This window comes from Gallus gallus, chromosome 1 (assembly GCF_016699485.2).
Source record: "Gallus gallus isolate bGalGal1 chromosome 1, bGalGal1.mat.broiler.GRCg7b, whole genome shotgun sequence".
NCBI classification, from domain to species: Eukaryota; Metazoa; Chordata; class Aves; order Galliformes; family Phasianidae; genus Gallus; species Gallus gallus.
The window spans coordinates 75931485-75947253 of NC_052532.1; the positions used below are offsets into that span (position 1 = coordinate 75931485).

Consider the following 15769-nt stretch of genomic DNA (forward strand, 5'->3'; position numbering starts at 1 on the left):
GAAGGGAACTTAATGATCATCCAATTCCAACCCCCCTGTCACATCATCCAGTTCCAACCCCCCTGCCACAGGAAAGGTTGCCTCGCACTGGATCAGACTGCCCAGAGCCCCATCCAACCTGGCCTTGAATGCCTCCAAAGATGGGGCATCCACAACTTCTCTGGGCAACTTCCAACTTAAATCTCCCCTCTTTTAGTTTAAAGCCATTCCACCTTGTCCTATCACTATTAAGCTGTGTAAAAAGTCAGTCTACTTCCTGCTTGTAAGTTCCCTTTAAGTACTGGAAGGATGCAATGAGATCTCCTTGGAGTCTTCTCTTCTCCAAGCTAAACAAGACCAGTTCCCTCAAACTTTCTTCATAAGAGGTACTCCAGTCCTTTGATCTGCTGACAGAAATACACTGTGAATACAAAAGAACTCACGAGTCAAAGCCTGACCCTACACAGGGTCAGGCCTGTGCAGATGAGAGCTCCATTTATAGTCACTCAGGCTGAGGTTGTTTTTATTATAACAATGTGAAATAAGGACTCAGTTGTGCTAGCCAGGAAGAAACATTGATTCTAGGGGATAGAGTTGTGCAAGAATGTGCATTGTGTGCTTCAGTCTTGAAGAGTGATGGGAAGCTATCAGATGCAGTTTGATGGGTAATCTGGTCCACTGCCATTTTTATTCTAGAAATACTATCTAAATGTAGTCCTTTTGACTGCTTGCACAAGAATGGACACTGCTCAGAGTCCTCCATGCACTGAGTGCTCCTTCTTTGTAACTGAAATATGATGTACAGTTAGCATCTGATGAATCTACATGACAATCAAATAATTCTCCTGATCTTCTTGACCTAGATGTATACTATTTAACATAGTGAATCTTTCAGTTCTCCATATTTCTGAGTTAAATGTCACTAGAGAACAGATTCTTTGCTTATAAGGTGATGTATCACAGATCTTCTCTTACCATTTTACCAGCATACCAACTTACCATTTTACTTGAAGACAGTAATTCTTTACCAGTAAGTCATGACACATGCTTTGTTGGAAGACATGTTTTCAGCACACATCTCATGCGCTGGGAGGAGTTATCATTGTGCTCCTCAACTATGAACTGTCAGAAAAATCTAGCACAACCATCCATGGGAAATAAAAAAATAAAAAAAAATTAAAAATAGCCAAGGATAATTTTCTGTATCTGTAGAAAAAATAATGAGCTCCTAGAAAGATCTGTGATTCATGAGTGAAGCAGGTAGCAGCTCAGGAATGAGCTAGCAGGGAGTAAAGAGGTCCAAATGGCAGATTTGGGCTGGAGTCAAGTGTACCCACAAAGCTGGAGAAAATACAGCTAGACACAAATAAACTCAGACACATGAGATTTGCCAAGATAAACAGAAAATAAACTTTCTTTTAATGTTTTGTGTGTATTATATGGACTCAAACATTAAAACAGTGTTCTCCTAGGGAGGAGCACCTCTTCCTATCCCTGCTGAAAGCAAGCAACAGAAAGATTTCTAACTCTTCCCCAAATTGTATGAATATTTCTATATACTGTACAGTAAATATGTTATGCAGTTATGTATCTATATATCTATATATAAGCTTATATTCAACTCTAAATACAGGGTGGAAACTTGCCCTGGTCTAATTTCCAAGAGCTCCTTCTAACTTCTCATTTCCATCCTACAGGGGGGCAGGACATGGGGAGGGGGCTTCATAGGCATCCCAGGATAGAAGTCAGTGACTACGACTTACTTGATTAGCTTTGAGATAAATTTCTTGGTGCCCTTCTCTCTACGAAAGTGTAATTAAAGTATAATTTCCACCTCCATACCTAATCTCTTGAGCCTGGAGTACTCAAGAGAAGCATCATCCTCTGTGCACGAGGGCTATGCCCGTATGTATATATATGCAGTCACTGCATAACTTGAAATTCTTTGTCCTGTAAAATGGATTAACATTTAGAGATTTAGCCCATTTAGCCAATGTTGACCTTATATAGAACAAACATGCCTCTGCAGGGTGTCCTTCCGTACTTGGAGGATGTAACGCAGCTTCTATCTGCATACAGCAGAAATCCAAGTATTGTGGAGAGGCTCTTGCATTAAGTGTTTTTCTCCTCAATTTTCTGAGAATTCTACCTCTGCACAGCAAACTTATATTGTGTTACTCTGGTTGTTCAGCAGACCACTGTTCCTGCCAGGCTGAATGGTACTCAGTTCAGTAGCAGAGTATATTACGTTGCGAGTGTGAATACATGCAAACTAACTTTGTGTTAGAGCTAGGAACAGTGCTCAAGAGATCCTCATGGATCTGCTGCAATGAGATAGATGCTGAGATAAGGTGCTCTACAGAACAGTTAGTCATGCCACCAAAAGTCACAAAGAGTGATTAAGACTCTTCAGACAGCTCTTCACCACTTCCCCTATCCAATCTCAGAACACTGACCATATACCTAGAAATGTTTTCTGTGCATCTGGAAAGTGAGGTTCTCTAGCAGCCAACAGACATCCAGTGCTACTAGAATGAATTATTTTCCCAAGGTTGGCCTGTCTCTATGCTCATACCTAGAGATATATCCACCTCCCCACAGCACCTGGTTCTGTGCAATACAGCACACAGAGAACCTGCAGGAAAACCCAAGGATCCCAGATAATGATTCCTCTACCACATGTCATTCCAGTTTGTGACTCCTTTCTGTGCAGAAGACACCAGGCCAGGAGGTAGGAACTCAAGTGGAGATAGTGAAAGTGGACTCAGCAACTGGCGAGTGTAGATATAACTAGATCAAACAAGTAATCAAGACAAGCTAATTCACTGTCTCTTGCCCCGTCCTTCACCCCAGAAGCAAGTCCCCAGTTCTTTAAGGACACACATGTTTTTTGAGCTCTCTTGGGCTTAGGAACAGATGTAGCCATAGTTCCTGCTTCCTGAAATTTGCCTGAAATGGGTATCAAGAGTTTTCTTTAGTGGAAAGGGAAGAGCAGAGGAGAGGAGAGAAAAGGAGAGATGAGGAGAGAGATCTCTCTTCTTGAGAACATAATCTTGAGAAAAGCATAATGTCATATTAAATCCAGAATTCTTTTGGTAGTATTTGTGTGAGGAAGGCAATGGGCTTGAAATGAAGAACTTCCCAGAGGTAGTTACAAATCATCTGCTGCTGTACAGGGACAATGATGTTTGCCTTGGGTGGAGGACAGCTCATCTCCCAGTTCTGTCACTTCTCTGAGTCCAGCAGACCCAGAGCAAATTCAGTAGCTGTAGAGGACTGGAAAGGAACAGTATGACTAAGCGTATCAGAACTTGTACTCATGCCGTGCAAGAAACCTAGGCCAGGGCATAATTTAGCCTCATGCATAAAGTCTTGCATTTTTCCACATGAGACACAGTTTAGGGCATTACTACCATTGGAGAGGATACCTCATCTCCATTCATGTTTCTCTGCAGAGACAATACACAGATATAAGGACCTCTGGGAAACAAGCCTGCCAAGTAGAAACTGAGAGAAAAGAGGAGCATCCCACATCCTCAGCAACAGATTTAGAAGACAATTGCAACCACCATGACAGATAGGGAAGTTTGTGCACTGCAGCACCTGAAGAAGAGGATGTGGGAGAAGGCAGAGAAGCAAGGAAATGGTGGGGGAATCACAACAAGAAAGAAGGACTTGTCTTGGGTTGTAGGCAGGGGATGATGATTTCTCTTCTCTCTCTTCTTTTTTCTCTTCTATTTTTGGTAGCTCACAGAGCATCAGGCCTCCTGCGCTGCTGCTCCAGGATCTGTTTGCAAGGGAGATGTGAAAGTTGCCCAGATCGTCGGAGACGTCGAGAAGGAAGGCCAGCCAGCTGGCGACAGATCTCATCTGAAGACAAAGCAGATAAATACATGCTGACAGATAATCAAAGCTTCCTTCAAACTTGTCATTACCAGAAAATTTAGGAGTATATCCTTCACTGTGCCTTCAGAAACTGTTATTGAACAGTTATAGAAACTGTTGTTGAATTCTCACATACAGGAGGCAAGTGAATAAAACCTTAAGCTTTTTTTCATTTCCTTCTGGCTTTATTAATGTATAGTATATATAAAAATCACACATCTTTTCCTGCAACAACAAAGACTACATAAGAAATCTAGATTGGATTTTTTTTTTTTTTTTTTTTTTTTTTGGTTTATGAATGGAAATAGTGAGAGTTACTCTTTCACCTCAAAGGAACGTAAGTTTGAGTAAAGGCTTGACTGGGGTTAGCAGAGCTCGATGAAAACCAAGCAAATTCAAGGCACAATCAAGAGCTCTCAAAATTTTTGTACTATAATATCTGCCTCCCAATGTTTTTCATTTGGCATGTGTACTGGATGCAAGCCTGCATTGCATTAGAATTCCCCCAAAATTAGTCTAGGGAACACACTAACATGCAAGTTGAGGCTGGGAAACGTTAGTTTGGAGGCAGTATCAGATGGCTGCAGTTATTCTTCTATTCCCTCTTCTAGGCTATCTTGTCCTGTAACTCACCTTGCATGACCTCATTTTCCTTGCAGACAATGCGAGAGCACACCTCCTTGTTTATCACGTACATGCGACGCACACTGTGGGATCACCAGGAGAATGCCAAGGACAACAGTGAAAAGCATAGGAATAAAAAGAAAAAAGAGATAGGCAATAAACATAAACTCATGTCTATATTCATGATGAGGAGGCACATCCTAAATCTTTTTGGAATAATCATTCCAGAATAAGGCTATTGTCAAAAGAATGGTAACCTTTGACAAGTCTTCACGGTGTGGCCAAGTGACTTACATGAGGGTTACAAGACAGGACACATCATAGCTCCTTAGTGCTGCTCAGATAATAGATATTATGCTGTTTTAATTATTCACTTTAAAAGGCAGCTCTGAAGGTAGGATTAATCTCACCAAAGTAGTTGTAGTGTAGGTTACAAAGGAAACAATTGCTGAACTGGATGTGCCATTTCTGGAGGGCTTTAGGGCTTCTCTTGGAGACTGCTGTTTTCTTACCTGGTAACACAGAGGTAGCTGATACACTGCTTTACTGGTTTGTGAACAGAGTACAGACGTGTGCAAGGGAACTGCTCCTCACGACAATCTGAGAACACATGTAGCACACAAAGGTTCAATCCAGCATCACTGGCAGGTGTATGCATTCTGGCCGCATATTGTTTTATTAGGTATCATCTTCCAGGCTTCTAGTGAAAGCTGCTAGCATCTATTTTTCATTCTCATGTAAGAGTTTTAAAGAATGTTTTAGAGAAGAGAAAAATAATAAGATGGAAGTAAGGGAAAATGAAGTACAAAACCATCCCTACTGGGAATCCTCAATATGGAAGGCATATTCTTTGAAGTGGACAGATACAAATAAACAAAACATAAATTGTAGTTGCACATTTAGCATGTTTCTAATAGATCTATAGTCTTTCACTTTGGGATATAAACTTGGACAATCAACCCCATTGACTGGGGTTAACTATGATGAGTTTTCTTGGATTTCCTTCTGAAATACCACTCAGCATGCCTGGTCTTGTGATCTGCCAATTCTTCCCACCCTGGGCATGCCACCCAGTGAAAGATTTCTGTTTCTACTACTGCCATTATCCAATACTCTTAATGCAAGGAACAGGATGAAGTGAATTTTCCAGAAGGTCTCAGGAGACAAAGTTCAGTGCTCACCCAGCACCCACCTGGAGAGGTAACAAAGTAGGTGAAAGTGGGTCAGTGAGAAGGTGCAGGCAGCAAACTTAAACATACCTGATGAAGCTGTTGTAGTTTCAGTGTCAGACTGAACTGAAAGACAGAAAGGTAGCAAAATTAGTGTGGTTTACTATTATTTCTTCCTAGACATCGGCTTATTCAAAACAAAAAACTGGAAAGCTCTTTCAAAAGCCCTCTTTTGTAACTTCTGATGTGAAAAAAATTTCTTTGTTACTTGCACAAAGTAAAAAAAAGTACAAACCCAGTGTGAATCTAGTGTCAGCTATCGAGCCAATGGTAAAAATCTGTCCAAGCTTTACTATGAAGCATTACCACGACTGTTCAAAATCACACATTTAAAAGGCATCCTGACTTATAATTCAAAAACTTGAGTACATGTCGCTGTAATTGCCATCTATTTAGAGAAGTGAAGAAGACTGTGACTGACTCTTACTAGCTGGACCAGCTGGTTCTTTAATGCCTATGACAAGAGAGCAAAAGGAGGTTGGTTTTATTGTTCCCTGTTATAAACCAATCCACCTGTACCACAGTAAAACAGTACATATTGTTTACCCAGTGACAAACTGGAAAGGGACTCAGATGACTTGCCAGGTGCAAGTTTTCATCAGTGGTAATAGAAAACTCCTGCACACTTCCTATGTCAACCAGAAGCACATATACATGACGATATACATGGACATAGAGAAAAGACGTCTCCTGGGCACTGGGGCTTCAATTAGGGACTTTCAGGGAATGTGGAATTCTAAGTGTTCCAGGGACAGGGTGAGGAGAGGGATGAGTCTGCAACACTTAGCTGGGAACTGACAATAAACTCACCAGGACTGAGAAGAACAGGTGGTGTTACAGCTGCAGCTGGAAAAAGAGATATTCTGAAAGATCTGAGATTTCAGCCTCTTCCTCCCTCCCACAGTTCTGCCAATGGCTCATCACTACTGACTTGTAGACATCACACATGCTGTTCATAGTATCATCAACAATCTGATTTGTCAGATTAACAGCAGGCTTCTGTGAATATGTTGGGTTTTCTACAGCTGATGGGATGCCATAGGGCAGAGATGGATTCCATGGCACATCTGCTCTGAAGAGCTTCTTCTTGATCCCCCCACAATAAGTATCTTGGAAGAAAAGTTTTTTGTCAGGCCTCATATTTAGCCTTTTCAAGTTTAGAAGCAGGTTAGCCACAGTCACTTTGGTATGGACACAGAATGCATTTATCTATCCTCCCACAGACTGTCCGGTCTCACAGACTAAATGTGAAATTCACAGATGTTGCAGTCACCTCCCACCAGCCACCAGGAAGATCATGAACGATGTGTACATCGTACTGTGCTTCCATTTTTCTCTGCCAGTGTTTTCCCATTGTCTTCTGCTTGACCCACAATATTCTAGACACTGAGCAGAGTCCTTCCCCTGGGGCAATCTCCACAGTCCTTCCCCTGGGGCTCTTCATGCATGTTTGCATGATGTAAGTCATGGCTGTCCAACCTTTTGGCTTGCCTGAACAGCATGTAATGAAGAGAAATTGTCTTGGGCTGCATATACATAGGTTGCTCTGAAAGTAATGCCTCCTATTTATTTCCATGGAAACTACAACAGATACAACTGAGCACAGTAATTCTGCTTGATAGAGCAAATTCCTAGCAACAAAACAATATTTTTTCCAACATAGTCACTACCATTAGCTATGCATTTTCATCTGCAATGAACAAGAGGATGCATGCCAGGCTTGTTAAAACCTGCACCAGTGGAGGTGACCCACTGTCACCATTGCTGAAATGCACCACTGTGCTCACATCCACTGTTTGGTCTCTAGAATTGCTCAGCAAGTGTCAAAGAAAGTCAGTGTTTTTTTTTTTTGTTTTGTTTTGTTTTGTTTTGTTTTGTTTTGTTTTGCATGGAGGAATTCGGTGACTTCTGCTTCTTATGCACTTCAGTGTCAGACACCATTTTATCAGACTGTCCCTCTGCTGCCATCTGTCGCACTGCAACAAAATGTAACAGACTATTGGGACAGTTCAAACTCTACTGTCATCCCACCAACATCCACCTATGATGTCACACGCCAATATAATAAAACAGCAGGCATTACATTCAGAACAGCCCTTGTAAAATATATGCTATAGAGAGAGCAATGAAAACATGAAGCTAGTGGGATATTTGACCTTGTTTTTGTATTCTAATGCATCAGTCTGGCTCGATGGCACTGGTTGCAATTCTTTGTGAGTTATCAATCTGCTCATCAGAGATTTTAAATTAAGTTTTCCTCTTCCTGTTCTTCAGCCTTGACAGCAGTTGCTCACAAATGTGCATACTGCCAAAAGCGATGACACGAATAAGGCATGACTGTGAGCAAGGGATATTTTCTGTTAAGAGAGGTCTTATAAAAATCTAATAAAGAGATATGATCAATGTTTTTAGTTGAATATCTGATTGCAACTCTATCCATTCCATCTGAAAGTTTGCAGATGATGTATTTATGTTGACTGAAAATGGAGTCACAAACATAAATTGATGATTTTTTTTTTTTTGGCAGTCCTGAAGCTTGTTCTCAAATTCCTGTATCAAAACAGAATGCACGGCTGTGTATTTTTCGCTGTTCACAGGACTGTGTTTAACCAGTGTAACAAAATGCAGAAAATTATTTGCAAGAACTTGAGTCAGCACTGAACTGCACTCTTCCCGTACCCTAATTTCAGCCCAGACAGTGCCAATCACATACCGATGTTTGATTGTTGAGAGCGACGAGTGCGTACCCGGCCACTCGACGGGGAAGAACCGCCACCAGGGGGCGGGTCACGATGCGAGCCATGCCGGGGCCGCGGGTTGGACACGCCTGATTAAGTGCTCATCTGAAGTGTCCCCCATTTACCATATTTTTGCCAAATTTTGCCACTCCCCAGTGACATTAGCTGCAGGTACAGCAGAGAGGACAGGTGAACCTGGCCAATTTCTCTCCCTTGTCACTTAGTCTCTTCCTACAACTTCATCTGGAAGCTCAGGCTGTGTAAGCTTCAGATTTCATGGCTTCTTGCAGTGCAATCAACTTCAGACAGTTCTGAGTACACCAGGTGAAACCAGCAATTCCTTGGAGAACAGGTCATTAGCTGCCTTGATTCACTTCCCTGCATGGTGTGCAGTAAAGACTCTCTGAGAGCCATAAATTCTGGAAGAGCACTGCTGGATGTCAAAGGTGGGTAAGAGGAGTTTCTTAACATCTGGGGCTATAAAGGTGAACAGGGGGATAAAGAAGCCTGAAGTTGTTGAGAGGTAAGAACTTACCAGGGGTGCTGATGAGAAGGCTGGTGTGAACATCACCTGGAAAAGAGGGAATGTCACAGAATCACAAAATCATAGGGGTTGGAAGGAACCTCTGGAGAGGTTCATTACAGTATATAATACAGGAAAGCACCCAGGTGGGTTTTGAATATCTCCAGAGAAGGAAACTCTTCAACCACTCTGGGCAGCTTGTTCCAGGGCTCTGTAAACCTTATAGTGAATAAGTTTTTCCTCATGTCCATACGGAATTTTCTATGTTCTAGGTTGTTCCCATTGCCTCTTGTGCTCTCACTGGGCAACAGTGAAAAGAGCCTGACCTCATTCACTTGACTCCCACCCATTAGATATTTATAAGCGTTGATAAGATCTGCCCTCAGTCTTCTCCAGGCTGAACAGGCCCAGGTCTCCCAGCCTTTCCTCCTAAGAGAGATGCTCCAATCCCCTAATGATGTTTGTAACCTTCCACTGGACTCTCTCTATAAGTTCCCTATCTGTCTTGAACTGAGTAGCCCAGAACTGGACACAATACTCTAGATGCGCCCTCACCAGAGCAGAGAAGAGGGCAAGGATCACCTCCCTCAATCTGCTGGTTACATTTCTTTTAATGAATCTCAGGATATCACTGACCTTCTTGATCACAAGGGCACCCTGGCTCATGGTCAACCTGTTGTCCACCAGGACACCTAGGTCCTTCTATGTCCTGAAAGAGTTTGTCTTTATTTTTGTTGCTCCTTACATGACAAGCTATAGCTAGCTTGAATCATTTTGGCTACTGTGGTAGGCTCAGGAGACAGTGGGATTCAATCCAGTAGGTATATACACATAGTGAACTCATTCCACCCTTATCCATTGCTTTCCTCAGTGACTGAACTGGGCTTGGACTTGGTGTTCATGTTTGTCTGTAGAGGTCCCTTGAACAAGGGAATGGGACTAGAAAATCTTTAAAGGTCCCTTCCAACTCAAGCAATTCCATGGGGGCTGCTTCAAAAGTAATGCTTTCTATTTAATTTTGGTGGCCCACAACATCAGAGGTAAATGCTGATGGTACGGCAGTTGAGGTAGAACCTTCCCACCAAACTTCTGCTACATTTTGTTGCTGTGTGGCAGTTGGCAGCAGAGGGGCACTCTGACAAAATGGCATCTGACATGGAAGTGCGTATGAAGCAAATATGTGTAACTAAATTCCTCTGTGTTGGAAAAAATCACACCCACTGATATTCATTGATACTTGCTGAATGTTTCTGGAGAATGAACAGTGAATGCTAGCACAGTGAGGCAGCAGGTGGTGTGTTTCAGCAGCGGTGACAATGATGTGAAAGACAAACCCATGTTCTCAACAGCCATGCAAATTTTTATGCGTGCAGCATGCAGGCTCCTATTTATCACTGGTAAAAATGCATAGCTAATGGTGGAGGCTATATAGAAAATATGGTGTTTTGTAGCTAAGATTTTCTCTGTCAAACACTGTTATTTCTCTCTTTGTATCTGTTGGAGTTTCTATGGAAATAAATAGGAGGCATTACTTTTGGAGTGACATATGTATGATTCTATGATGTTACATTAAACCCTTACTGAACTCTGTTTTCATATTCTGATTTCTCAGGTATGGCCACTGTAGGCATGATTGGAAGAAAAGTCTTCTAAAACCAAGGCACTGATGGCTCCTGTGGCAGTAGGACAGACAGCTGGATGTTAGGAGCAAGGCAACTCTAAACTGTAAGAATTCATCAGCAGATGAGGTTCTCTGAAGGGCAACTGATGGCAAAGCTGAGGTAGGTGTGATGGAGGGACGAAGTGTGAAGAAAAGGGGAGCTTGGCTGACACATTTTGGACTGGCCTCTGAACTGTTTTCCAAAAAGGGTCATGGCTGCAAAATGTCTAAAGGCTTAGTCACTTCAGTTTGAAGAAAAGTCAGGCTCTTGTGGTCCCTCTAAGTGCTGAAACATGATGCAAATATAAATTTATTTTATCTTATTATGTGATAGAAATGGAAGAAGTAAGGTACAAAGGGATAAAGCAATTTACCCCCCAACAACACGTTCAGTGTGAAAACCAGTTAATATCCTTTTGCAGCAGTCTTGTAGCTAAAGTATATCACTTACGCACCAGTTTGCTCAGGACTTTCCTGAGCAGTGGTGAAGTTGCTCCAGCAACTTCATATATTAACATGCAACATATATTATATTATTATTATTATTATATTCTATTATGTTAGCAGAAACATATATTAACATGCCAGTAATATTTACCAGTTACACTTTCTAGTTCTTGTCCGTTGACCACCCATGGAAACCAGCCTGCAAGGGAAGAAAGGAAAGGGATTTCTAAAAGAAGTCTTCATGAATTTTGTTATGAGATGCTTGTTTGTCCAGGAGATGCCACCCACTGCTAAAGGGAGAAATGCTCTCGCCTCTGCCTCTGCCTCTGCCTCAGCCTGTGCTGCTGGCTGGTTTTCTTCTTTAAAGGCATTCAGATACAGTGAATCCTGATTCTCCATCTGCAGCTTCCACCAGAATTGAAGGCAGGGCAGAGTAGAGACTGTAAATACCTCTAAATCTACCTGACTTTGCACTTTTGCAACACTCTTTTATGTATTTTGATAACAAATTGCTCCTTGTCTCCCTGCTGAGGTTGGTCAAAATCTCTATCTGTGTTTTAGATAAAAAGAGGAAACCGACTCATAGAAATTGTTTGCTTGGGGTCACAAAAGTGTGTCATTGGCACAGTAAGCAACAGATTGCATGCCTCTTTTAGCAAATAATTATCTGGTCCATCATCCTCCCTGAGTACTGAGCAGAGTGGAAGATCTTTTCCACACTCAGGAAGGCTTGGCTATGTGTGCTGTGTGGCAGAGGAGGAACTGAAATAGACTGCTCATTTATCCAAACATAACGGGTGAAAGAGCTGCTTCCTCCAGCAGCCAGGAATATGAAAATATTTCCTGCTAGACACAGAGAGGGGAAATGTTTGCATACTTGGGGATGGGTTGAAGGAAAGAGTTGGCAGGAAAAAGACAGTGATCTGGGGCACTGCAGGGATGTGTGCAGGACCAGCCCAAAGCACAGTACATCCTGCTACATCTTATGGACTCAGCCTTTAGCTTTCTACTCTTAATGGGAGCACTGCATGAGTAAAGACCATCTGGTCTGGAGTTTTATTCTCCTTGATGAGTCCTTCCTCATTCCAGGAGCCATTCCTTGCAGACTGCAGAAGGACTCTTGGGACTTCCATTTAATCATGTTCTGTGGCATAAAAGAACTATTCTGTTCCACACCCAGCTGCCAGCAAGGGCTCAGCTGCTGGGTGTTGATCCAGGGAGAGCCAGATACATATAGTTTACATACACAGGGTAGTGAAGCCCCACACTTTTCCAGTTCTGGCTAATCTCTTAATGTTAATAAACATAGGCAGTAGATCTTCACTTTCTTGAGGTTTTCTGACAAAAAGCAAGGACTCAGGTTCTGACCTAAAAACAGTTTTTTAATTTTGAAAAGACAGCTTTTACTACCCTTTCTTCCCCCTGGAAGATGACTAGAAAACTGGATCAATTCTAAAATAACAGGACACAAGTGAAGTAAAGCCTCAGAATACAAGGAGAGGGGACAAAAGAGGTGAATTTCTAGACAGATTTTCAGTTACTTCAATTTCTTCTGGTCATCAATTCACATGCTTTATAAATGCTTGCATTTTATTGTCCGGGTTGCAGAAAATTCATCCTTGAGGTCTGAGAAAACTGCAACCCTAACTCACCAATCTGTAGATGAACCCAAACTGAAAAAGACAATGAGAGACCAGATGGTGGTTACTGTTACTGTCCAAATTAAAACAGAATTCCTAAAACAAAATACAGAAAAGTAAGAAATCCTCATTTAAGGTCTTCTTCTGTGCATCATAGACTTTTTCTTTTTACCTTCACGGGCCAGCTCTTGGATGCCTATCCTCCTAATTCACAATCACAAACATGGCATCCTCTTTGAGATAACTACCATGCATGCTTACAGGAAAAAAAAAAAAGAAAGTGTTACTGGGAGCAAAACTGAGCTCCTATTAAATCCCCGTGCAGTCACCAAACAACAGAGGAAGTCCATCTCAAGCCATCTCATACAGCATGATGGGAGTACTGATGAGAGTAGATTGGAATGACCTGATTTGGATGTAATAGGTGCAGTAATATGTCTCTTATGTGCAGTCATTCTGAGGTGAAACTTTCTCCGCTCACTGGAGTTAACCTTTTGCTGTCTGTCCTGGGAATTCTGACTCTAATGTCTCATTCCGATCTCTCTCTCTTTTTTTTTTTTTTTTTTTCTTTTTGAAATTTGATCCCACTTGAATTTTTGCCAAAGATACACCAACAAAAGGATGAAGCAACAAAACAGCACAAAACCAAAATAAAGTGGAAGCTAGATTTTCCAAACAGCAACACAAAGATGAACAAAATTTACTGGCAACTAGAAGTCCTGTCTAGAAGTGGGGCACTCTGGTAGTAACCACTGGTGACATTAACCTTTTCACAATTACGACAGAATATATTTTGTGGGGTATCGGGAAATGCTCTGCAGATCATGCAGACACAGGTTGTCAACTATATGAAGTGCAGCACAATCTGTAGCATAAAACAGTGCTAATTCTCCTTCTAGACTCCAGAACTGGATGTTCTGCTTACTCAAACATTCCTGTAGTACAAGCTTTGGATCTCTGTCTCATGACTCCTAGTTCCTAAATTCTTCCTTATAGCCCTGTATCTACCATTTCCTTTCCTGTTCAGTCCTTCCCTCTTCACCATCCTTCTACATGTCTCTGTCTTTCTCCTTAGAGCATTACACTTTAGCCTCTGTAGGACACTCCATGCAACCAGGGTGGAGAAGAAACCCTCCCCTTGGAGTACAGACTCACCAGCTGGGGACAAGGAGAAAGCTAAGAGATACAATGCCATAAAGGTTGCAGAGGTCTTCATCCCTGTGGAGAGGAGGAGAAAGGGGTCAGAAGAAAATTAAGATGTGAAAAGAGATACTCTCCCTTGTAGCCCAGAAATTTTACTTGCTGCCTCCATTTCCCTCTTAAGACCATTTGTTCTTCCTAGCCTCTCTCCCACCTAATCTGCCCAGTTTTCTAGACATTTCTGAAACATTTTGGACTGAATGTAAAACTCCATCTGCCTTCTTCCTCTTTCCACCTTGTTTCAGCCTCCACCCCTTTTCTTATCCAGGTTGCTAAGCCCCCTCTGCATGCAACCCCAACATGCAAAGAAGTTATCTTCTCCCTCCACTCTCTCCCACTTTAACACTGCTTTAAGGGGAACTGAGAGAATACATAGGATTCCCATCACTTACTGCTGCCCTTGGTCTCCGCTGGTTGCAGCAGCAGATGCTCTGTCTTTCTCCTTTAGCAGTTCCCCCCACTTTGTCTATTGGGTAAATCAAATGCAACCACACCCAGAACATGCTCTACTTTTGATTGTCTTCAAAATACAATTTGGAGGGGGGGGGGGAGGAGGGGGGGGGGGGGAAGAAAGAAAGAAAGAAAAAGGAGAAGCCAGTGAGATGGTGGGATGTGGTGTCATCATGCAGCTGGAATGAGAGGGGGGGGTAGCGTGGAGCAGCAGCCCACACCCTCATTCCAGAGTTTATTATACTCCAAAGGGAAACTGCTCCTCCCATTCCCTCAGGATGGCCCGGCACCAGAGACGGATTCTTGTGCCAATGTTACACATTCCCATTTTGCTTTGTCCTCCCATACAGTGCTTTCACTCTCCCTTCTCTCTTCTACATGAAGTCCCGTTTTCCCACTTAGCTGTTCTCTCGATTCTCTTTTTTGACCGTTTCACTGTCTCGCCCTTGTACACCGACAATAGGCAGCCGTCTCTGTAGTTTCCAAAACAACACGCTCGGCTCGCCACGGTGACAGGGTGGGTTCTAGTCTCCCCCCATGTTCCCCAGGATTGTAGTATTCCAGATAGACGGCCGTATCAGGCATGCGCTGCAAATGATGCTGGCCAAGAGAAATCCGAAACCGTTTAGCCAGCGGGACCCGAAGCCAGAGCAGCAGGCGGGTCGACGCATTGCGGCACGAGAACAGGGCGGATAGGGACGAAGGGACGGGTGTCTGGACAGGAAAGGATGTTCCCACTGTGGCGAAGAGGGGTGCAGAATGACGGCGAGCACAGGGCGGCCCCGGCCGCGAAACAGGGGGCAGCGCGAGCTCAGGCGAAGGCACAGTGCCACCATCCCACTGCACACCGCGCGCAGACAGGAGCCTGGCCGTCAACCAAACAGCTGGCAGAAACAGTGATGACATCAATCGCCGCCCCGCGCCAGGGCGGGAGGAGTGTTCCAGTTCCCAATCCTCGGCAGCGGGGCGGGGGCGGGAGTTGGGAATTGGATGGAGGTGCGGATGTGATAGGGACGGGGACGGGAGCAGGGATAGAGAATGAAATGGTGAAAGGGATGGAGATGAGGATGGGGCGGGGATGAGGAAGCGGTAGGGAAAGGGATGGGCATAGAGGTGGGATGGGAGTACCCCAGGGTGTGGGGGTAGGGATGTGGATGGGGATAGGGTGGGGACGGCAATGTAGATAGGAATGGGCGGGGGGAAGGGGTTGGAAATAAGGATGGGCATGGGGAGGGGAAGGGGATGGACACAGAGATGGGATGAGGAAGGGGATGAGGAAAGAAACCGATAGGATGGGGATAGGGTTGGGGAGAGGGATAGGGTTGGGGAAAGGGGTGAGAATGGGGATGGGAATCATGAAAGGGAAGGGAGTGGGAATGGCGATGGAATAGGGG

General features: G+C 43.3%; 1 protein-coding gene across 1 annotated transcript; it reads right to left on the reverse strand.

Moving 5' to 3' along the window:
• Positions 1-1365: 1365 nt before the first annotated feature.
• On the reverse strand, positions 1366-14368 carry MFAP5 (microfibrillar associated protein 5). Its single transcript, XM_416482.8, has 9 exons — positions 14318-14368; positions 13881-13943; positions 11237-11284; positions 8991-9026; positions 6528-6563; positions 5748-5783; positions 5001-5088; positions 4498-4571; positions 1366-3849 (listed from the first exon to the last, which is right to left on the reverse strand). The coding sequence occupies exons 2-9, from the start codon at positions 13939-13941 to the stop codon at positions 3728-3730; spliced, it is 501 nt and encodes a 166-aa protein (XP_416482.3). The 5' UTR covers positions 13942-13943; positions 14318-14368; the 3' UTR covers positions 1366-3727.
• Between the last annotated feature and the right edge of the window lie 1401 nt (positions 14369-15769).

What these genes read in the sequence shown, in the direction of transcription:
- MFAP5 (XM_416482.8), bottom strand. Translation starts at nt 13,941, where the DNA reads ATGAAGACCTCTGCAACCTTTATGGCATTGTATCTCTTAGCTTTCTCC. An exon ending in ACCTGTTCTTCTCAGTCCTG is followed by an intron (nt 5,784 to 6,527) that starts GTGAGTTTATTG and finishes TCTGTCTTTCAG; the next exon opens with TTCAGTCTGACACTGAAACT. An exon ending in AGCTACCTCTGTGTTACCAG is followed by an intron (nt 4,572 to 5,000) that starts GTAAGAAAACAG and finishes GTGATCCCACAG; the next exon opens with TGTGCGTCGCATGTACGTGA.